The sequence below is a fragment of the Myotis myotis genome, unplaced genomic scaffold (assembly GCF_014108235.1).
Source record: "Myotis myotis isolate mMyoMyo1 unplaced genomic scaffold, mMyoMyo1.p scaffold_m19_p_1, whole genome shotgun sequence".
NCBI lineage: Eukaryota > Metazoa > Chordata > Mammalia > Chiroptera > Vespertilionidae > Myotis > Myotis myotis.
The window spans coordinates 183,599,497-183,621,693 of NW_023416313.1; the positions used below are offsets into that span (position 1 = coordinate 183,599,497).

The window sequence follows — 22,197 nt, forward strand, 5'->3', positions numbered from 1 at the left end:
AAGAGAAATCCAGACATACTCATTAAGACCCTGGCACAGAAAGGTAAGGGTAGACACAGGAAAAGTGGATTTCACAGGGATTTCCCCAACAATGTAAAATAATCATTTAATGGGGGGTGGGGGGAGAGGACCTAAAGAAGAAAAATCATTGGACCTCACATTTATTGTTCATTTCAATATATATTCTATTTCACACACAAAAAAACCCATTTTTAAAAATCAGAAACGTTGGCATCATCTGTTATGACAGAGAAAGGAAATGGAAGTTAGGAGACGAGAGTATTTCCATATTCTGGAAATACTCAGCAGCCCCAATGTGGCTGGAAGAAGGCAGGAGGTCAAAGTGAAGATTTGAGGCTCTGTGCACAGCTCTGAAGTCAGTGACCTGGCTTTGCCCCCAAGCACGGCTGTGCTCAGGACTACTTGACCTTGAGTTAATTACTGAACTAGTTTTCTGAGCCTCAGTTCCCTGTCTGTTAAGTGGGGATAATCCCACTCATTCTGTAGTATTTCTGTATTGATTAAATATGAATAAATAGGGTGTCTGGCACATAGACATTCAATAGGTAAAAATAAACAAAACATAGAAGAGATGTTTTGTTTCTCAATGTTTAGTAAAGAGATGACAATCTGGGTCCTTCCCTTTAGAAGCTTGAAGCAGAAGAGTAGGCATCACATTATTCAGCCCCCTTAATAGTGGGAAGCTGGTTCCCTAACAGGCTAATTAAGGAAGCCTTACTTCACCAGAAGCCCCTTTCAAATTCATGCAGGAACGTGCTTCTTCTAGATGAAAACTATCAGCCAATTAATGCTCAGCCTTATCCTTGGAAGAGGTGGGTCAGGGCTGGATTTGTGACCTGAACTAACTGTGGGCTTCCCCCGCTCAAATAAACCCTGGGCACCCTGAGTCCTGCCTCACCATCTTTGGTCAGAGGCATTGGTAGGTTCTCCCTAGCCCACCCAAAGGCATCTGGACCCTCAACAGGAGGGAGGGCCTGGTACAATGGGGGCCTCCACAAAACTGCCATTTCAAAAAAAACCAATGGAAACCCCACTGGGACAGTAGCGAGAGCCTGTGGTTAAGAAAATTGGGCCATACCTCTGCCTAGGCAGGCAGAACACCAACTCCAGGTGGTTAAGCCCTTGCCTGGAGACTGACTGGCAGTTATAGATGTGTTTAGCATTTCGGCCTCCCAACCCCAACACCCCCAGCCATAAATGAAAAAATATTATTGTTAATAAATGCAATCTGGAAGTATAAATTTTTCAAAGTGTGAGTCTCAAGAGGATAATAAAACACATTCTGAGATGAAAAGGCAGAGGGTAAGCTGGCCAGAGCAAATACCCAAGGTTGTGAGCAGAATACTGGCCAGTTATATTTTGTCCCTCTTTTGTATCATTTCATCTTTCCTACTAATCACCTCATGAATTTGCATCTTAACCTCACTTGGCCTCAGCTTGCTCATCAGCAGGTGATTCATGGGTACTTACTGATCAGATAGATACTTAAGATTCTGGCTCATGGGGGCCCAGAAGTCCAGTGTAGGTTCTGTGAGTCTCTGCTCCTCCTCACAGAGGCCTTCCTGGGTCACCCACTCCCTTTAACACAGTTTGGTTTGTCGTCACGGACCCACCACACCAGCGGTTATGCCTTTGCTTGGATTACTGACTGTCTCCCTCAATGGGATATTAGCCCCACATGGGCAGTACAAATGATGTGCTCATCTAGTTCAATGCTAGCTGTATGCAGAATGTAGAGAACAGAACAGGCACAGGGCAGGCATTCAATCAGTACAGGCAGACCTTGGAGATAACTGCAGGTTTGGTTTCAGACCACCTCAACAAAGCAAACTGCAATCAAGTGAATCACACAAATTTTTTGGTTTCCCAGTCATATAAAAGTTACATTTACACTATGCTCTAGTCCAGGGGTCCTCAAACTACGGCCCGCAGGCCACATGCAAATACAAATATTGTATTTGTTCCTGTTTTGTTTTTTTATTTCAAAATAAGATATGTGCAGTGTGCATAGGAATTTGTTCATAGCTTTTTTTTAAACTATAGTCTGGCCCGCCAACGGTCTGAGGGACAGTGAACTGGCCCCCTGTTTAAAAAGTTTGAGGACCCCTGCTATAGTCTATTAAGTGTGCAACACCATTATATCGTAAAAAATGTGTATACTTTTAACTAAAATATACTCTAGTGCTAAAAAGTGCTAAGAGCCTGTTGGGAAAATGGCACGGACAGACTTGCTTGGCACAGGGTGGCCACAAACCTTCAGTTTTGAAGAATATCGTATCTGCGAAGCGCAATCAAGCGCGGTGTGCCTTCTGCGGCAACGGGTGGCCGGCAATTCCACACACAGTGTTTCCTATTGCAGAAATCTCCCTCATCACTCAGGTTCACCAAACACTAGCAGGCCATGTCGCTCATCATCAGGGACACCCGAGGCCTTAATAAGCCTCCTGGGGCTGGCAAGCCATTTGCCCATATAGGCCTGGTTTCCGGCTGAGTGGGCACCTTTCAGGCCAGACAGCTGCTGGTCAAACTCGAAGGTGCATTTTCACTCCCACATTTGACGGTCTCCTGTGGTGGCCCCTGAGAATGGTCACTCTGGGCACCTGAACTGAGGGAAGACTCCTGCGCATCTATCTACAGAGGTCAGCTGCCTACCCTGAACCAAGTACCCTTTTGCTTCTACAAGAACAGCATTCCATTTCAGCTCCCAGGCCTGCTCCTCTACCTCCACCCCAAATAGCAGCCCTGGATGACCCTACTTGAGGAGAAGCCTCCCCAGACTCACAGACCACACCTAGACGTGCTGACACACCAGCTCTCTTAATCAAGACACATAAGGGCATGTCTGCCACAGAGCAGCAAACTGGATGGGAGCTAAAAGAAGCAGAACCAATCATATGGCAGCAGGCCAACCCCTGCAGAGAGGCCTCTCCAGGCCTACCAGAGACAGCTGGGGAGCTCTGCCCAAGTGCATGCCTTCCCACTCTTCCCAGGCCACACCCAGTGTGCACCCAAAATTCCATTAAAAGGGAGGTGTACAGAAGTGAGAGGAACGCCCTGGGTGAGTGTGATGGCCAGTTCCTGGCCCTCCATATGGAACAGGCCCTTGTGCCAGAACAGACAGATCTTTCGCACAGGCAGCCAAGCTGGAGGCTGGCGAACAGATGACGTCATCACAAAGCCTTTCTGGTGCACCCAGCTGCAGGGGAGCTATGCCGGGCTCTGCTAGCCCTTCCTACTGCCCTCCAGAGAGGGAGGATGAAGAGACACTGACCAACCCAATGGGAGCAAAGCCACAGTGCACACCCAGTGAGTGCTACTAGAACTAGCTGACAGAATGCTGCAGCGTCACCTGGAAGTCCTGAGGCTTCCACATCTTCAAATCACCTGGGAAGGACACAATTTGCTCCCTTTCTTGACTTCCTGGAGACCTCCTCTCAGGAACTATTTGAACGAAACATAAAGGCCCTGGGGGGGGGGGGGGGGGGAGCAGACTGAGTTCTGCAGTCAGGAGGTAAGCTAAGAGGCAGGAGGGGCTACTGGCACAGAGCAACTGCTCCAGAAATGAATGGCTAGCCAGGCAGAGGACCCTAACCCTGACCCCACGATGGGAAAGGGAGGCCCTGGGGCAGGGGAAGTCCGCAGCTAGTTTGATGTTGCTCCAGCCCCACCTCAAACATGGAGGCTCTGCCCCCTATCCGGGGCCCCCCTGCCCCCTCCTACCTGCTATAGCAGCTCAAGTGAGGCCTCCTTCAGGGGCAGGTAAAGGCAGCTCTCCCAAGAACTGCTCCCACCATGTACAAGCTCAGACACCCAGTGAGGGGCCTCCTTCAGACAGGCTGGCTCCCCTGTCCAAACAGCTTGTTCAGGCCTGGGCTGGTTAGAATCTACTACCCTTCAGAGGCTGTCCACAACACACATCTAGCACAAACCTCTTTTCTCTCCGTTCTAATGACGCCCCCCTCCCCCCACCACTCCTAGGAAGCAGATATTTTTGTTCGTCACCATTTTACAGATGAGGCAACTGAGGCTCAAAGAGGGTACTTGCCAGATATCTTCTAGGCATGGAGCTCCGTATTCCCGGGCACTGCCCACCACACCCGACTGTTGGCCCTGAGGGCCCTTCCTTACAAAAGGCCCACAGGCCCGCCTCTCAAGTCCCTAGAAATCCCGCTGGCCAAGTCCAAGCTTGCTCAATAAACCCCACTCCACACTCTGGCGGCGGCAGCACGATACAGGGAAACGAAACATTACAAGTGTCATGAGCAGGAATGTGCATATGTGTCAACTGCATGGCCATGGGGGTTGTGGGGGGCCGGGCCAAGGACTGGATCCCTGCCCCCCAGCAGGTTAAGTCCTGCATCCTTCCTTCTATTTCCCGTTTTCCTTGCTCCATTTTTCTCTCCTTTTACCTCCTTAGTTTACTTCTTCCTACCTGCTGTGCAGTGCTGCACCTGCCTCAGTGTGGTGGCTCCCAACTGTGCCCCAGAGCCCCGTTCAGAGCCTTCTAAAAATACAGCCTGGGCACCCCCCTGGAGGATTCCTTAGCTGGGCAGAGCCTGGGAATTTCTTATAATGCTTCCCTGGTGGTTCTGACAACTGGGGTTGCAATCTGCCTCCCTAACTACACCCACCCCCCCGCCCGCATCTGTATGTTGAGTTCTCCACCATCCCCCTCAACCACAGAAACCCATACCACCACCTTCCTGTGACCCACTCCTCCTGGCCCAGGTGGGAGTGGGTCACAGGAACTGGAGTAAACAAATTCAATCTGCTACACAGATATTCAAATAGCATTCCTTTAACTCCCTACATCACTCTGGATGCTGGGCACACAGACCCTGTCAGTGAAAGTGGGCTCCCTTCACCACCCCCTCCAGTCACATCATTTGGGACTGCTGGTGAGGCCAATAACTAAGGTCAAGGCGGTTACGTAACATGGGATGCGTCCCTCCCTGAGATGCAAGCCCCTGAAAAGAATACCTTTAATTTTACTGTTACAGGATCTTGCCTCAAACCCACTACCCTTACTTACTCTCTTTCTCTCTCCCATGACTTCTGCAGGAGGCAGCACAATCCGACAAAAAAACAGTCCTACACACCTGTGATTGCTGGGTCTCCGCACCAATTTGCTAAAGTGCTTCACACAAACACTCAGGCCTGTGTCCTCCAGTTTCACACTGGCCCTCCATCCCCCCTCTTCCAGCCTGAAGCTGATCCTGCCTTCGATTTATTCCCAGCCTGAGGGTAAGTAGGAGAGAGACTTCTCCCCTCCACTGACCAGCCTACGTCTACTGATGGAATCCTCTCACCTCAGACACTCTGGGCCGCTCCAGATCTGCAGGAACAGCTCAGGGATTGGCCTTGCTGAACCCTAAGGGATGGCCTGAGGGAGCTTTGGGAAGGTCTGGGCACACAGTCTAACCAGGCAGCACCTAGCTGACATGCAGAAATGGACACTTGATTTGCTGGGGAATCTCAGGCAGACCACTGGATTTCCCATTTATCAAAGAAGGATTAAAAATGCTCTCCACTCCTACCCATCAAACACCAGGGCTGGGAAGATCTAATTACAGAAAGAGTGTTTGGTAAGGCATAGGCATTTCCTGTATGACGTGAACTTTCATGACCAAATTAAAAATAAAATAAGCAACTGATTAAAGCAGTGGTCCCCTTTTACTGGGATGTAGGAAAAAAAATATTAGGACTTTTAATATCTTTTAACTTGTTCTTAATTTTTACTGTTCCATTTTATAATGTGCATATGTAGTGTGTGTGTGAATAATCTGTAATTAATTGGTAAATATATTGGGGCTCTCGGTCAAATTCTTTACTGTTATCCTATATAATAAAAGGCTAACAGGCGAATTGTCCCCTCGACTGGGAGTTTGACCGGGAGTTTGACCAAGAGTTCAACCAGGGGGCGGGGCCGGCCAGCCAACTGCCCCTGCCCTGCCCTCCCACTCCCCCCCCACCCCCCCAGCAGTCAGCCCAATCATCCCAATTGAGGCAGGTCAGCCAGACCTCACCTGTGCACGAATTTGTGCACCAGGCCTCTAGTGGGATATAAAAAACTGGAAGAAGTTGAAGAGCACTGGGCTGAGAAAGTATGAATCACCCACCCAGTGGCAGAAGCTCACACCCATCCAGGGGAGAGCTGAGGGCACCAAACCTCTAGTCGTTTCAGATGCTTTGTTTCAGTGGCTTTGTGCTTGGCTCACCAAACAGAGGGCAATGAAAATGACAAGAACCTGCACGTCCCATGGTTCCTTCATCCAACCGACACTTCTAGAATGCCCACCGTGAGCCAAGTACAGTGCTGAGCTCTGAGAATACACAGTGCAAAGCAGACCAGGTCCTTTAAATCAAGCAGCTTACCAGCTAAGCAGGGGGAGAGATGCTAATTAAAACACTCACACTCAGGAATATATAATTACAAACTCAAGCACTTTGAAGGAAATGTCTATAAGAGTTTTCTAACAAAAGAACCAGACCTAGAGCTGAGGAGGGGTGGATGATGAAGGAGATGGTAAAGATGATTAGATGCTAAGTAGGTGATGGTGGCAGTTACAGCGTGGAATAGATTTGAAGAAATAAAAGGCAGTGAGGCCAGCAGTGGCCAGTCCATGCAGGACCTTGTTGGTCTTACTAAGGACTCTGGATTTTATCCTATGAACAATGATGTGTTTTAAGTATAGGGTAATGATTTCATCTGTTTTATTAAGAGCATTTTGGCTGAAGCTTGAAGCATAGCTTCCAGGGGGCTGTGATGCAGGGCGATTGGCTGCAAGCAGTGGAGAATATTTTGAGTCGACAGAACTTGTGATAGCTAGAAAGAAGATCCCATGTGTGCATGTCGGGAGGGGGAAGGGAGAGGTTACAGAGGTCATGGGCTCCTTTTGAACATACTGAATGTGGGGTGCTTTGCAGATACTCAGTGGGTCCTGAGCTTAGCCAAGAGGTCAGGGCCAGAGATGTAAACTACAGCTGTTGGTGAGGGAGGACAGGACTTTATGGGAAGGGAACACAGAACAGGACCCAGGGCCCAGGCTTAACTGAGTCCAGTGCTTCATGGCTGCAGAGAGGAGGGCAAAGCCACCAGGAACTGAGGAGCAGCCCTAGCTACAGGAGAAAAAACAGAGAAAGGGAGGGGCAAGAGGGAGCGTATCTCAGGAAGGTCAGGGTGTAAGTACTGATGCTGAGGAGCCACATAAGAGAAGACAGGGAAAGCTGTTTAGGAAGCAAACCAGATTGAAGAGGGTTGAGGTGTGAGGAGGGACCGGAGAAGGTGGTTATAGACAATGCGATAAGCTGCATGGAAAAGAAAAGAGATAGGTAACAGCCACAATGAGATAGAAGAACCAAGGGCGGTCTTCCACTTGTTTTAAGGTGGGAGAAGCATCCCACGCTGGAGAAGCATCCCTACAAGAGAGTGGCTAGGTGCCCAGAACGAAGAAAGGGACCAGAGGGCAGGCACGGATGAGACCCAAAGGACAGCTGAGCTGGGCATGGACTTGGTCTCTAGGTATTTCTTTGGAAACCAGGTGGTTTTAATTTTCTCTGTAAGGAAGGAGGATGCAGCTAAGACAGTGGTCGGCAAACTGCGGCTCTTGAGCCACATGCGGCTCTTCGGCCCCTTGAGTGTGGCTCTTCCACAAAATACCACGTGCGGGCGCGCACGTACAGTGCGATTGAAACTTCGTGGCCCAGGTGCAGAAGTCGGTGTTCGGCCTGGGCGAGTCTATTTTGAAGAAGTGGCGTTAGAAGAAGTGGGGGTACGTTCGCTGAGGTCGACCCCTCAGACTGAGGACGTTTTTAGCAAAGGCCAGTTTAGGAGTACCCTAATTAAGTTAATAACAATAGGTACCTACCTATATAGTTTAAGTTTAAAAAATTTGGCTCTCAAAAGAAATTTCAATCGTTGTACTGTTGGTATTTGGCTCTATTGACTAATGAGTTTGCCGACCACTGAGCTTGGAGGGAAAGGGTTTGAGAGGATAGGTTAGTGGGCAGTTTGAGAAGAGCCTAAAACAGCTGCTTGAGGGCAGTGACTAAAGGAGTTGCCAGGAGAGCGGCAAGTCGTGACATTCTCCTCAGCAGAAACAACTTGACAATCCAATGCCGGGCTGAGCCACGATGTTTAGATGGGATAGTGATCCTCACATTCAGAAGCAACACATTTACTGCGGAATTGCTTGTGGGGAAAAATAACTTCTGGCAAGTTTGAGTCTATAGCAGGGGTCCTCAAACTTTTTAAACAGGGCGCCAGTTCACTGTCCCTCAGACCGTTGGAGGGCCGGACTACAGTTTAAAAAAAAAAACTATGAACAAATTCCTATGCACACTGCACATATCTTATTTTGAAGTAAAAAAAAAAAACACAAAAAAACGGGAACAAATATAGTATTTGTATTTGCATGTGACCCGCGGGCTGTAGTTTGAGGACCCTGGTCTATAGCTTCTAACCTCTTTTCCCATTGAAACAAACATTACTTTTTTATATATATAATGTGTCTGTTGATAATGTAAGGTTTATTTTTAAGTGGGTGACAACTGTGGTGTTCTAGCGGAACAAACTGAGCGCTTACTGTGTGCCAGGCTGTGGTAGGTACTGTCACATCGTCATTTTACACGGTGGGGTGAGGGGGCTTGTCCAAGTACCACAGCTGGAACGGGTGGGGGGACAGGAGGAACACCCAGGCAGTCTGGGTGGGAGTAGCAGCCGAGTGAATCTTCTGTTGACAACCTTTCTCCTCCACACCGGCCAATAAATGTGGGAGCCCCCAGGCAGCCCGCACAGTGTGCCTACACCAGAGGATGGAGGGAGTGGGTGATGAGGGTAGAGAGAAGGGAGTGGAGGAACATGCTTGGCTTAGGGTCACTGACACAACCAGGAACACAGGAAGGCATCCATCCAGAGTAGGAATTTAGGATAATGATTCTTTAATGCCATGAAAAAGTTTTGGTTAGGAAAGAGCTAGAAGAAAGGAGAGCAGGTTGAGAAAATGGGACTCTGAGATAAACTGGCTTAACAACGCAGAAATCACTGACCGTTGGGAGACAGGTTTCACAATGCTTACAAACGGCATTCCCTCATTCCCCCAAGTCAAACCACAAAATATGTGAGTGTGAAGGAACCTTAATGTTCATATTTTACATGTCTTTCAAACACGAACAATTAATGAAACCAATATATGGGTCAAAGTCAGCACACTTGTTTCAATGAAAAGTGTTTTACACGCAGTAAGGGAGCTGTCAAGTTTTTCAAATGACATGTATGTATCTACACCAGTGGTTCTCAGCCTTCCTAATGCCGCAACCCTTTCATACAGTTCCTCATGTTGTGGTGACCCCCAACCATAAAATTATTTTCGTTGCTACTTCATAACTGTAATTTTGCTACTGTTATGAATCGTAATGTAAATATCTGATATGCAGGATGTATTTTCATTGTTACAAATTGAACATAATTAAAGCATAGTGATTAATCACAAAAACAATATGTAATTATATATGTGTTTTCCGATGGTCTTAGGCGACCCTTGTGAAAGGGTCGTTCGACCCCCAAAGGGGGCGTGACCCACAGCTTGAGAACTGCTGATCTACGTACTGGGCAGTGGTATAAGACATTTTACTGTTAGGATCAAAAAGTTTGAGAGCCACTAATCTAATTAAGAGTGAAGCAAATAGAGGCCCAAAACAGCTGAACAATATGCCTGATTTAGTTAACAGCAAAGCTGAGAACAGCATTCAAGTTTCTAAGAGTTCTCTGGTAATTTCCTCACCAAACTGGAATCTCCAAATGCAAACAACTCTGGGAAAGAAAGCCCTGACTTTAATCCAAATTAGAATAAAAGATAGTAAGCTGATCTTTTAAATCTGCTGCCTGGAGCAAGTTTGGGTAAAGGAGAAGATAGACAAGTATATCAGGGCAGCGGTAGAGCCAAAACAAAATGAATTTGAGTGAAAACGTGGGGGTTGCAGGGTATGGCCCAGTAGACACAGGACAGGGGCTGGTGTGGTAGAGCAAAGAAGTTTTATCTTGTTTACAGACTTTGCATTAATCAATCTCATCGGACAACTAGTTCTATACAAGGAAGGTGCTTCCGTGTCTGGACAGGTGGCCCTGAGTGCTTTGTGGATCCTTTTCAACGAATTTTACTAAATGAGAAGTTCTGAACAACACATGCCTTCGAAATTCTCCATCCCTGCCAGACTCCATCTCTTTAATGAAAACATCATTGTTGGGCATTTATCATTTGTCATAAAATTACATTTCAATGTAATGTTAAGATTCAGAGTCAGGTCCATGTTTCTCTACTTGTGGCAGGAAGGCAGTGGTGACAGGGACCCTTTATAGGGGTCCTTTATAGGAGACCAGAGAACTAGCCACAGCAGGGGATGGGCAGGTCACAATGGGGGGACATGGCAGCAAACATCTGTAAGGGAGTGCCCCCTCTGGACACCAGTGTAAGGAGTCTCCTCTTTACCAAGGCAGAATGCAGGCCAAACAACGGGGCCAAGTCATTCTGCCAGGGCTCGCCAGCACTCAGCCGCAAGTTCTCCTTCCTAGGTGACCGCACCAAGGTAGAGAGGGCAGGCAACAGGAGACAGCTATCTGAGGAGAACCCTACACTCTCTCCATAACAGATCACCAAAAGCCCCAAGTTTTCTATGTCTGTGGTATGACTGATTTGGACCTAACCTCTGGGATGACCAGCTCTCCAAGCTCAACCCGGTGCCTGTGTTTCCTCTAAGAAGGGTTGTGTACGTCTAGATAGAGTAAGTCACCGGAGCGGCCGGTGATGCAGCAGCAGCTAAGGCAGGGAACTGAGTCTGTGGTTTGCTATCCTCATTCTCTTGGCTTTAGCATCTCCTCCCCCAGGCCTGGCCAACCTCACATCCATTCCCTTCGTTCAGTGGCTCAGGCACACGAGGCTAGAGGTAGAAAGAAGGGCTTGGAAGCTCAAAGCCACTTTTCAGCTGGTTCGTTCTCCAGGAAACATGCATGGAGTAAGAGCAGCATGCCCAAACCAGAGATGCCAAGGTTATCTGTGGTTTTCAATGATCTGTGCTCTGAGGGTCGGATGTCAGCCACTGGGTGCACAGCTGTGGCACCTTACCAGGCCTCAAAGCTCAAACCGTTGCAGTTCAAAGCTCCTACCCTCTAGCTCTAAGAAGACTTAAAAAGTAACCATGTAACTACAAGATATGCAAAAGCCTTTTTAAATATTCTGAATATGCAAGATAAAGAATTTTAGCTGGTTACACAGGACCTCTGGATAGAAGGGTGTTCAATTTTAAGAGGGCGACAAGGAGAATTTCTCTTCTAATGCAGGTTCTTGGATTGAGACTGATTTCTACTAGGTGTCAACTAGTTAAAGGGCATACATACAAGGATTTGGAGAGCCCCCAAAGCACCAACCAAATGAATGGCTTAATAAAAAAAATTTTTAATTTAAAAACCCAGATCTCAGGGTCCCTCCACCTACTCTACTAAACCAGAGCTTACCAAACTTTTTCTGTAAAGGACCAAATAGTAAACTTTACCGAAAGGCAAAACTGACAGTACTACACAGGCACTTTTATAATGAGAGAAAACAAATTTCCACAATTCTCTTTTTTATTAGTTTTTTTCTTTTTTTTTAATCCTCACGTGATGCTCAGGCTGGTCTGGCTCAGTGGATAGAGCGCCGGCCTGAGGACTGAAGGGTCCAGGGTTCAATTCCTGTCAAAGGCACATGCCAAGGTTGTGGGCTCCATCACCAGTAGGGGACCTAAAGGAGGCAGCCAATCAATGATTCTTTCTCAACATTGATGTTTCTCTCTCTCTCTCCTCCTCTCCCTTCCTCTCTGAAATCAATAAAAATATATTAAAATATAAATAAATAAATCCTCATGTGAGGATATTTTTGCCATTGATTTTTAGAGAGAGAGAGAGAGTAGAAGGGAAGGAGGATGGGGAGAAAGAGAAACATCGATATGAGACACATCGACTGGTTGCCTCCCTGCACACCTGGACTGCCCTAGATTCAGAATTGAACCCGCAACCCTTTGGCCTGATGCTCTAACCACTGAGCAACCGGTCAGGGCCACAATTCCTTTATTGATAAAATTAAAAATATGTGAGTATAATTTTTGTAATAAAGGTCTAACACAGAATTCTTTTGTGCGGGGGAAATAACATTTTACTTAATTGGGATTCAAAGGTAAATGTTCCATATCATCAAATAGTGTATAATGTTTATATATACAATTATTCTTAGCTCATGGGCTGTACCAAAACAGGTTCCCCACATGATTCTGGTGATGGGCCATCATCAACAGACTATAATTTGCAAAGTCCTTACTGTCCACCTCTGGTTTTACAAGGAGAGGAGAACCCAACTCTGCTACTCACCTGCTATCTAACTGTTCCACCCTCTCTCCCACCCTCAGTGATTCACTTTCACAACAGGGAGAACAGGATGTCACAATTCTTGGCCTACCCTGAAGGAGTTTTTGAGAGGACTGAAATGACCCATGCAGTATTATTAGCATATTAGTCCTAAACACCAAGGGCATGCCAATTCTGTTCAGTTTTTGGCTATAGATGGAGAGTAATGAAAATGTGTAACATACAAGATCCCATAGAAACCAGTGCCTAACAGTGGCTCCTGCATGTCTTTTCATTACCCCAAATGCACCCCCCAATACCTAAAAGGCCAGATTTGCTTCAAATCTAATGAGAGGTGACATGCTAAACCAAACTCAGAAAGTGTATGGCTTCCCCCTTAAAATGATAACCCAGGGTGTGGGTGGGTTGGTGAAGGAGGCCTAATATATGGTGACGGAAGATGATTTGACTTTGGGTAGTGCAATGTACAGATCTTGTTAACATAAAATCCACACCTGAAACCTATATGACCCTATTAACCAATGTCCCCAATAAATTTAAGTAAAAAAAAAGATAATCCACAGAACTTCTGGTCCTGACCAACTCTCCCAACATCTTCAATCAGGAGGCCCTCCAGTCTTCGTACTGTCAACACAGGAAACTCACTTGCCATTAAGGTAAGTTTGAAACAAAAAAGCTCTTCCTTAAGGTATTTTACAAAAAAGGGTGCTTCAGGAGGGGCAGCGGAGAGTAGAGACTGAGGACAGACTGGTTGTGATAGCCTGTGTTCAATTTCCTCATGCGTAACACAAGAATAATAAGAGTATCTTCTACCTCATAGTGCTGTTGTGGGGACTACATTAACTGATAGGCACAATCCACTAAGAACTGCGCCAGGCACAGCATGGGTACAATGTAAAGCATTAGCTATTATTGTTATTCTAATCTGAAGAGGGGTTCAGAGTTGTGCCCCATTGCATTCCATATCTCTCAGAGAACAAGGCTATCATAGACTGAACACCTGAGGGCCAGATCAAGCCAGATTTGTCGCTTACGCACTAACTAGGATTATTACTTCCGTTTTCCAGGTTAGGAAACCAAAGTTCAGAAAGGTAGGTTAGGTTGATCTGCTCAGCTCACAGGGGCAGGTTAACTTACCTTACCTCTTTTGTTGGGGGGGGCGGGGCAGGATTCAAACCCAGATCTGTGTGGTTCCAGAACCAAGATTTACTGTGGACCCAGCCCCCAAACTTAAAATTACCATCAGCAGCAGCAATTCAGTAACAAAACATAACTAACCATGACTATCCCGAGCTCAATGCTCAATTTTCAGCCTGTGGATTCTGCGTTGGCTTGCATAAACTGGAATTAACACCAGCCTACTTGAACCCAATTAAGCAGTAAGTCAGACTGGAAAACATCAGGCGATGTATTCCAAAGGTCAAAGTTAAACCTGGCTTACTGGGCAGCCTTTGCTGGGCGCTGCCATGAAAGCTAGTCTCTCTGCAGACACCAGTTTAACCAGAGAGGTGTTTAATCAGCATCCTATCGGCTTTAAAAAGTCCCAGAGAGATGCCACCTATAGGACACCTTGTCTGGCTGGCTCTGCAGTCAATAGCCAGAGAAGGGGAGTCTGCAAGAAAGACATCACTTACTTCTTAAAAAGCAAACCTATTCCCTTCTTTTATCCGTTTGCGGTTCCATTTAGTACCGTAGCTGCCTTCCCCTGGGTAAAAAATAAATGTAGGCGGGGAGAGAAGGCGGGGAGGGGCTCCCCTATCAACCTGCAGGGCGCTGCAGCACCCACCTGAAACGCGGAGCAAGACCTACCTTCCCCGGAGAGCCAGCCTCCAGGGCGTTCCCCCGCGCCGCGTCCCTCCCGAGGAAGCGGCGGCGGTCCCGGCTTCAGTCGGGGCGCTAGAGTTGCGTGCGCATCCCCTCCCCAAAAAGAACCCCCCGGTTCAGTTTCTCCCCCCTCCCCCTCCTATCAATTCCGAGGAAAGAACAAACACCAGGGTGATAGGTTCGTCCTCAGGACCACATTTAACTACGTCTAAAACGACTGCAGGAGGGGGGTTGAGGAGCGCCGTGGGGGGCAGGGGGGGACTAGAAGGAACGAGCTAGCGATCGCGACGCTCCAGCAGAGCCTCAGGCGGGTGGCACGGGGAGGGGACACCCATCGGGTCCCATAGCGCATCTGAGGGTGCTGGGGGCACCTCCCCAAGCTGCCTCCACGTCCAGGCCCGTCGGGGTGATGGCGCAAGGCTCCCCCCCTCCCCCCGCAGCGACAACAGCCGCGGTGACAAAATGGCAGCCTGGCGCCCGGCAGTCGTGCCATAAGCGAACAGGGCCCTGGCGGCCGCCCCTGCCCCCTAATAATGCCTCGTCGCCCTTGGGGCTCGGCCTCGGGCGGGTCTGGCCGTTAAAAAAATAATAAAACACCTCGAGCTCCAAACCAGCTCCGGACGCCCAAAGGCCCGCCCCGGGGACCAACCGCAGGCGCCCGCGCCCCGGCCCGCCAGCACCAGGCCCAGCGCCCTCCCGCTGGAGCCGCGGGGAGCCCGGCGCCCGCATTCGGGGCCCGCGCTCCGCCGCCGCGCGGTGGGGGAGGGGCGGGGCGGGCCGCGCGAGACCGGGAAACATGGCTGCTCATCCTATTCCAGCGGCGCGGCGCGGCCACCAGCCCCCGGATCGGAGTTGGGAGAGGCTCGCCAGGTGGGTGTGTGGGGGCCCCGGGGGGCGGCGCGGCGGGCAGGGGCGCGGGGGGCGCTCTCCGGAAGCTATTTGTCTTAAGAACGTTAAAAAAAATAGTTCCTCCTCCCCCACCTCTTTTGTCCCTCATTAGCGAGCTTTCTCCCCTCCTCCCCAAACGCGCAGAAAGTGCCCCCTCCACTCCCCGAGCCCCACCCGGCCTCGAGGCGCGGGGCAGGCGCGTGGGCAGAGCGCCTGGGCGGCGAGGGGGCGAAGCGTGAGAAATCGCTCCCTGCTCGGCGCGCTCCCCTCCCCCCGCACACACTCGGAAGTTTAAAGAGCCGGTTCGACCCGCTTTCGAGCTCGCTCCCAGGTGGCCGGCAGGGTGGACGGGTGGGCCGGGCGATCCGCGCCCCCACTCGCCGCCACCCGCCGAGACCCAGGCCCCCTGCTCGGCGCCCTTCCCCCTCCGCACGGGGGGCTTCCGGAAAGTACGCGGGAAGACCGCGGCTCGGGCCCCCTCCCCCATCACCACACCCAGCCCCCAAACCCTCCGGCTTGGGGTTCAGCCGGCAGGGAACCGACCAGAGAAAGGCAAGCCGCCGGCAAATTGTTCCAGGCAACTCCTGCCTTCTCCGCCGGGCACCCCTCCCCGCCCTGCGCGCCATCAGGCTCCGCACGTCTACACTCCACAGCTGCGTTATGATGGGGGGCGGGGGGGAGGCACAAAAAGGATCTTGTTTTCAAAAGTCTCACTCAGGTTTGGGGGAGGAACTAGAGCAAAGAGGAAGCGAGGCCTGTCTTCGCCGGGGATTCGGGGTTTAATCAGCTGGAGGGGCGACAGGTCAGCACGGTGCTCCGCCAACTCGGGAACCCTGGCCACCGCGGCTGGAGCGCCGACCCTGCGCCCGCGCTCTCCTGGTCCCCAAAGGCCACTAGGAGTCAGCCAGCGTCTCTGCCTCAGCCCCGGGTTCTCTAACGCGGAGCCGCCAACTCGCATAAAACAGCGCTTGAAAGCGAGAGGGAGCCAGGAAAACAAAACAAAAACAAAAAACGAGCTTTCGCGTAACCCACCCTGGCCTCCCACTTCCTCAGCGGCGAGCTCTCGCCGAGGCTCCCAGTTCCCTGCCGTGTAAGTTTCCTCCGGCCCTGCTCCCGCCGCTGCCCAATCAATAGCGGCGACGGGCAGGCAAACTCCCAACCCGGAGCTGCGTGTTCGCGGTGCCCGCATCAATCTGGACCCAGCCAATGCCCACCACGGGCACCAGCTCCGGGCAGCCCGAGTCCTGACAAAGTTTCCCATGCCCATTTACTGGCCGGGCACCGAATGGCTGCCGAGGAGCCCCCTCTGGAGAAAGACCGGCCAGGGGTCGCCAGGGTTTGAGGCTGGCGTCCGGAGGGAGCGGGGGCGAGGGGGGACCGGGACGTAGCCTTGGGGTAACTTGCAATAGCGATCGCTCGGGGTGGGGAGGCGCGGGGATTATCTGTGCCTTTGCACGTTCGGAAATCCCTCCCCCTCTTCTTCCCATTTATCCTCCGCTCCGAAGGAAAGAAATATCAGCATCTGGCCCGAAGGTGGGGTGGAAAGAGTGAGGGAGAAAGAGGAGAAGAGGAAGAGGCAGAGAAAGGGAGGGAGGGAGAGAAAGGGCGCGTTCACGAACACTACAAAGTTACAAATATGGCTCCCCCGTCTCTCGCCTCATCACTGCAAAGAAATGAAGACGCACTTTAAACTCGAGCCATTCCCAACTCCACCGCAGCCCCCTCCCCACGCGCTCTCCCCGGGGGCCCCGGTCCACATTTATCAGAAACTAAACCGGACTCGCGAAGCCCAAAACTTATTGTGTGTGCGCGAGCGAGAGTGAAAGGGAGGGGTGAGGTGCGGGAGGGGCTGGTGGACGGGGGGGGGGGTTCATTTATAAAATATAAACCCCCCTTTTTGTTGTTAAATCCGGGAGGCAGCCCCTCTCCTCCTCCTCCTCCTCCCTCGTTAATCTTTTTCCCCAGACGGAGTCATGGGAGCAACGAGCTAGAGGGTCATTTTCCTCGTTCTCTCCGACCCAAACGCGTGCGCCCGCTGGCCCCCGATGGGTGCACACTCGCACGCACACTCTCGCACCCACACTCGCACACGCGGGAGCACACGCACAGGTAGTCACACACCAAGGGCAGCGGCGGCGGCGGCAGCCGGAACATGCTCTGATGGTATTGCAACCCCCCAACCTTGCAATTCATTTGCAGTCCGACCCCCAAACCCACACCTCCCGGGCTCCCCCCCTCAATAAAAGTGCCTCACCCCCCCCGCCCCCAACGCACACACACATACACAAAGTAGGAGAATGGACCGACAGAGATATTTTTGGCAAATGCTCACATCAGAGGGCGTCCTGTTCCGCAGCTCTAAATGAATCCGTTTGTCCATCTCCATCTCTCGCGCTCTCTCTCTGCAGAGGCTCCCGCGCCGGCGGAATTCAATCAATAAACCCCGAACCCACGGCCGCGCGTTTTAGGACTTTGAAGGCTCAACCAGCTCCGCTCGGTTCTCGAGCCCCCAGCACCCGCGTCGCACACAAACCTGATCGCTGTGGAGGCGGGATCTGCGGTCGCGCGAATGAGCGGCAGGAGCTGCAGCCAATCGCCGCCGAGGATCTCTGGGCAACAGCCAGTGGCGGCAGCAGCGGCGGGGGAAAGGACCAATGGGCGGGCTGCGCAGCCGGCCAGGGAGGCTCAGCCATTTGGTTGTGGTGCCGGAGACGGACCCCTTTAGATTTCTGGGCGGCTGAGGAGCGCGGCCGCTGCTCCGTGGCTGAGCGAGGGGGGTGGGAGGAATGGCGGGGGAAGGGAAGGTGACTACCTCGAGAGCCGAGCCGCCCGGCCTCGCCAGCCCGCCGCCGCCTCAGCGTTTGGCCGGGGGCGGGGCCGCAGGTGCGTTATTCCAGGGGGAGGGGCGCGGCCGGAGGGGTCGGGTAGGGGTCCTCGCGGGGCCCGGGCCTCGCAGGGCCGCCCTAGGCCTGCGCGCGCCACCCCAGGGGGTTGCGGAAGGAGGCGGTTGGCGCGAGGTTTGGGAGTCGCGGGCTGCTGGGCAGGCGGGAGGATAAAAGGCCTGGGAAGAGGGGGAGGGATCAAGGGTGCAGTGAAGGGGGTGGGGGTGGGGGCGGCTGGTCATTTTTTGGGTCCGGCGGGCGGAGCTGGTGGAACTTGGCTGCTGCCCCCCTTCTCCGAGGGCTCCCATCCCCGGCTCACAGCCCGCGCGCCCCTTCTCCTCCACTCTCGTCCTAGCCCAGCTGCGGCCATCGCCGCCCCTCGAATAAATAAGTAAATAAAAGCAAGTCGCGTCCACCTTTGGATGACGAACCTCGTGGTCTCGACCCTTTCCACAGAGGGGCCTTTCAAATCGCTGTCATGTCAGGTCAGCTTGGGAGGAGTGGTCACCAAAAAGGCACCCAGGATCTTGTTTAGTCAATGAATGGAGACCGTGGCTTAAGAATTGTGTATGTATGGGATATTAAAAAGTGGGGAAGGAAGGTGCTAATAACTTCTGCTTTTCGGGACCAAACCTAATTTACGGGCTTTATAGACCCAATGAAAGAAAGCGGCGCACCGTTTGGTCTAATCGTCCAGCGGAGTCATATGGTTCACCCCGGGCTGCCGAAGAGGCTCTGTTCGGAGCACTTCATCAGGCCTCTCCGCTTGTTTGCTTTCCGTTTTTCGAATCACAACAGTTTTAGTAAGAGACCTGAAAGCCTTAATGCCCGCTGGGTTCCCAACTTCTGTGTGCAGGCCTACGGTCTTGGCTGCCTGTGGTGGTTAATAAATCGTGGGGTTGCTACCAACAAGGAAAGATACACCTTGATCCTTCCATACAACTGTTTTTAAGTGCTTTTATTTCTACATGCCTAGACTGTCACCATACACTGTAAGGTAGTTTTTTTCTGTTTGGATACATGTGTTTCTTTTTCAGGGACGTGGGTTCAAGGGACAGATAAGTCAGTATGTATGCTGCAAATGTGAAATGTCCTTACATAACACCAATGCAGTTTCATTCTTGGGCATATAAAGTTTAGAGGAGGAAATAAAAAGTGACAGAAGGTAAATAAAACACATACAGAATGCCTGCACTGGGGAAGAAACTTGTAGTCACTAATATTGTAACCTGATGGGTTACAAAAGTAAAGTCCTGCAGCTAAGCATTTTGCTCAGTAAATTCTTTCAGATAATGAAATTTGAAAAGTGATCATGTTCTTTGAGTAGCTTGGAAATGAGGAATACAAAATTGAAAGTCATTGTTTTATATGGGAATAAACAGTATAGAATTTATTTGACTTGACTTACCTGACATGTCTTCCTCAGTGTTGTTAATCTTATTGAAGTCAATTTGTGTATTTTGAATTTATTCTTTTTAAAATTGTACTAGCTTCGTTATAAAATGTACTGGGACCCCAAATTACCTGTGTGCCAGAGTCTGTTGTTCCTGGGTAGGTATTTAAGGTTGCTCCAAAGCAGAGCTCTTCATCAGAAGCACATTAAGTCATTATGTTGTGTAAAATCTAAGTAACATAGGAGTCCTGAAGCTTATGTTCTCTGATGGTAAATGCTTCAAGTTAGATATTTAACCCCAATTAAGTCCACATGTATAGCAATGTGATAGGGGACAGTGCCTTTCCAGAGGCGTGAGTGATTCCTTACAAGCCAACCAATCAAATGCAGCGATGTTCCTCATCCAGCTCTGCTAAAAAGAAGCAAAGAGTCACTTTATCGTACAAACTAAAGAGGACGGTGTGGAAGCTCAAACCCCATTAAAAAAGTGGAGCGATACAAATTAAAATTAGGATTGAAAAAAATGGCTTCATCACTAAGTGACAATATTAAATTTAACAGTTATTTTTGAAATATATTTGTATTGATTTCAGAGAGGGATAGAGAGGGAGAAATATCAATGATGAGAGAGAATCACTGATTGGCTGCTACTCTGCAGCCTTCTACTGGGGATCGAGCCTGCAGCCATGCCCGTGACCAGAATCAAACCTGGGACCCTTCAGTCTGCAGGCCGTTGCTCTATCCACTGAGCCAAACCGGCTAGGGCTACATTTAACAGTTATTTTTTAAAATCACCTTACCCTTACACGTTTTTATAACAGCTTTTGTACTGGTGTTAGAAAACTGAAATAAGGCTTCGCCAGATGTCAACCATTAGATATTGTAATGTCTAAAACGTATATATAACCAATTGAATACTTAACATCCCATCTTTCCAACATACTCTGGGAGAAAAGATTCCTCTCATTTTTACAAATAGATATATTTGTAGCTTATTTAAAAGGAAATTTTAATGATTTTGATTTTTTATAATCAAAAGGAAATAGAAATATAGCTCAGCTAACACTCAGCCATTTGCCCCGCAGTACTTGACCAGCATAAAAACAAAAAGCCCTGCTCTTATATTCCTTATTTTACAGAGTTGTTTCTTGAATTACATTCAATTGCATGTTATAGCCATAAGTCATTGCTCTGAATGGCCCTGCGTATCGCACATCAGACATCAGAAGATGGAGTAAGAAAAGAAGCCCCCATCAAGAAGTCTTGGCTACATTTGTTGTTTTTTAATCCTTACCCGAGGATATATTTTCCATTGATATTTTAGAGAGTGGAAGGGACAGGGAGTAACAGACAGAAACACTGATGTGAGAGAGGCACATCAATTTGTTGCCTCCCGCATGCCACCCACCAGGACCTGGAGCTGCCCTTGACTAGCATTGAACTCAGGACCCTTCAGTCTGCAGGCTGACGCGCTATCCACTGAGCAAACCTGCCAGGGCATGGCTACATTTTGATTTGGAGTGAGAGCAGGATGAGTTCCTGCTGAGATGATTCTACAGTGGGAGTTAGGTGAAGTTGGAGAGTCTGGAACTGGATTTGATTGGCACTGTGAGTAATAAATGAGCTACAATTCCAAGGTTTGAGCCCCTATGGAGAAAGATGGACTTCAAGTTCAGAAAGATACCATCCTGTCTTCCAGAATATTTCCCATCAAGAGCCATCCCAAACAAATGAGCAGCCTCTTATTCTCTAGGACAGGGGTCCTCAAACTACGGCCCCGCGGGCCACATGCAAATACAAATATTGTATTTGTTCCCGTTTTGTTTTTTTACTTCAAAATAAGATATGTGCAGTGTGCATAGGAATTTGTTCATAGTTTTTTTTTAAACTATAGTCCGGCCCTCCAACGGCCTGAGGGACAGTGAACTGGCCCCCTGTTTAAAAAGTTTGAGGACCCCTGCTCTAGGAGGTATGAGCAATGCATATCCTTAACCTCTGGATACCTATTGTTAGAAAGTACTGTTTTATAAATCACCCACTATTTGATCCTGCTATTTTAGCTCATTTGCCCTTATTTGGTCTCTAAAAATGGAGACCCTATAGGTAGCATCCTTTTCGTGAGTTAAGCTGATGTATTCACAGTTCTTTTTGTTCTTCAGTTTGAGTCACATACACTGGAGCCTGGCCACACTACTTTTTCACCTATATCATGGTTCTGCTGCCTGGACCCCAAAAGACAATGATATGGAAAGACTCCAGCTTAGTTATGTTCTCTTTGTCCTTCTGTATAAAAAGGTTTTTAGAATGTAGATTATTCTTTTGAAATTCATGGTAACAAATGTGAGACGACTACTGCATTTTGATTTGAATAGCAAAGGAATGTTGAGGCCCAGGATCTAAAAAGTTACTTATTGTTTGCTTAATAAAGTAGTAGATTATTTTATTTTTAAATTATTGAATAGTTACCTTATCAATGGGTAGGTCATAGAGAAAAAGCACTGTTAAGTAAAAATAGTCATAGGATTTTTAAAATTACTAGTAAAAATCTTAAAAGCAGCTTAAAGATGATTTATTTTGAAAAAGGAAAAACAACTGCCCTAGCCGGTTTGGCTCAGTGGATAGAGCATCCGCCTGCAGGCTGAAGCATCCTGGGTTCGACTTCAGTCGGGGACACGTGCCTCGGTTGTAGGCTCAATTGGAGGGGAGGCCAGGGGTGCACGGGGATGTGTGCAGAAGGCAACCAATGGATGTACCTCTCTCACATGTTTCTCTGTCCTAAATGTATTTAATAAAGA

The 22,197-nt window shown here is 49.4% G+C and overlaps 1 protein-coding gene across 3 annotated transcripts in view; it reads right to left on the minus strand.

Annotated features, from left to right (window-relative positions):
- ANP32A (acidic nuclear phosphoprotein 32 family member A) overlaps positions 1-17,585 on the minus strand; it is a 41,687-nt gene extending 24,102 nt beyond the window's left edge. For 2 of the 3 annotated variants that reach the window (XM_036305935.1, XM_036305927.1), the window contains exon 1: positions 14,837-14,983. In XM_036305935.1, the coding sequence (XP_036161828.1) occupies positions 14,837-14,968 (132 nt within the window). In that variant the 5' untranslated portion in view covers positions 14,969-14,983. Of the gene's footprint in view, positions 1-14,836; positions 14,984-17,459 lie in introns of those variants that run through there. The other variant, XM_036305944.1, reaches the window with a different exon arrangement.
- Between the last annotated feature and the right edge of the window lie 4,612 nt (positions 17,586-22,197).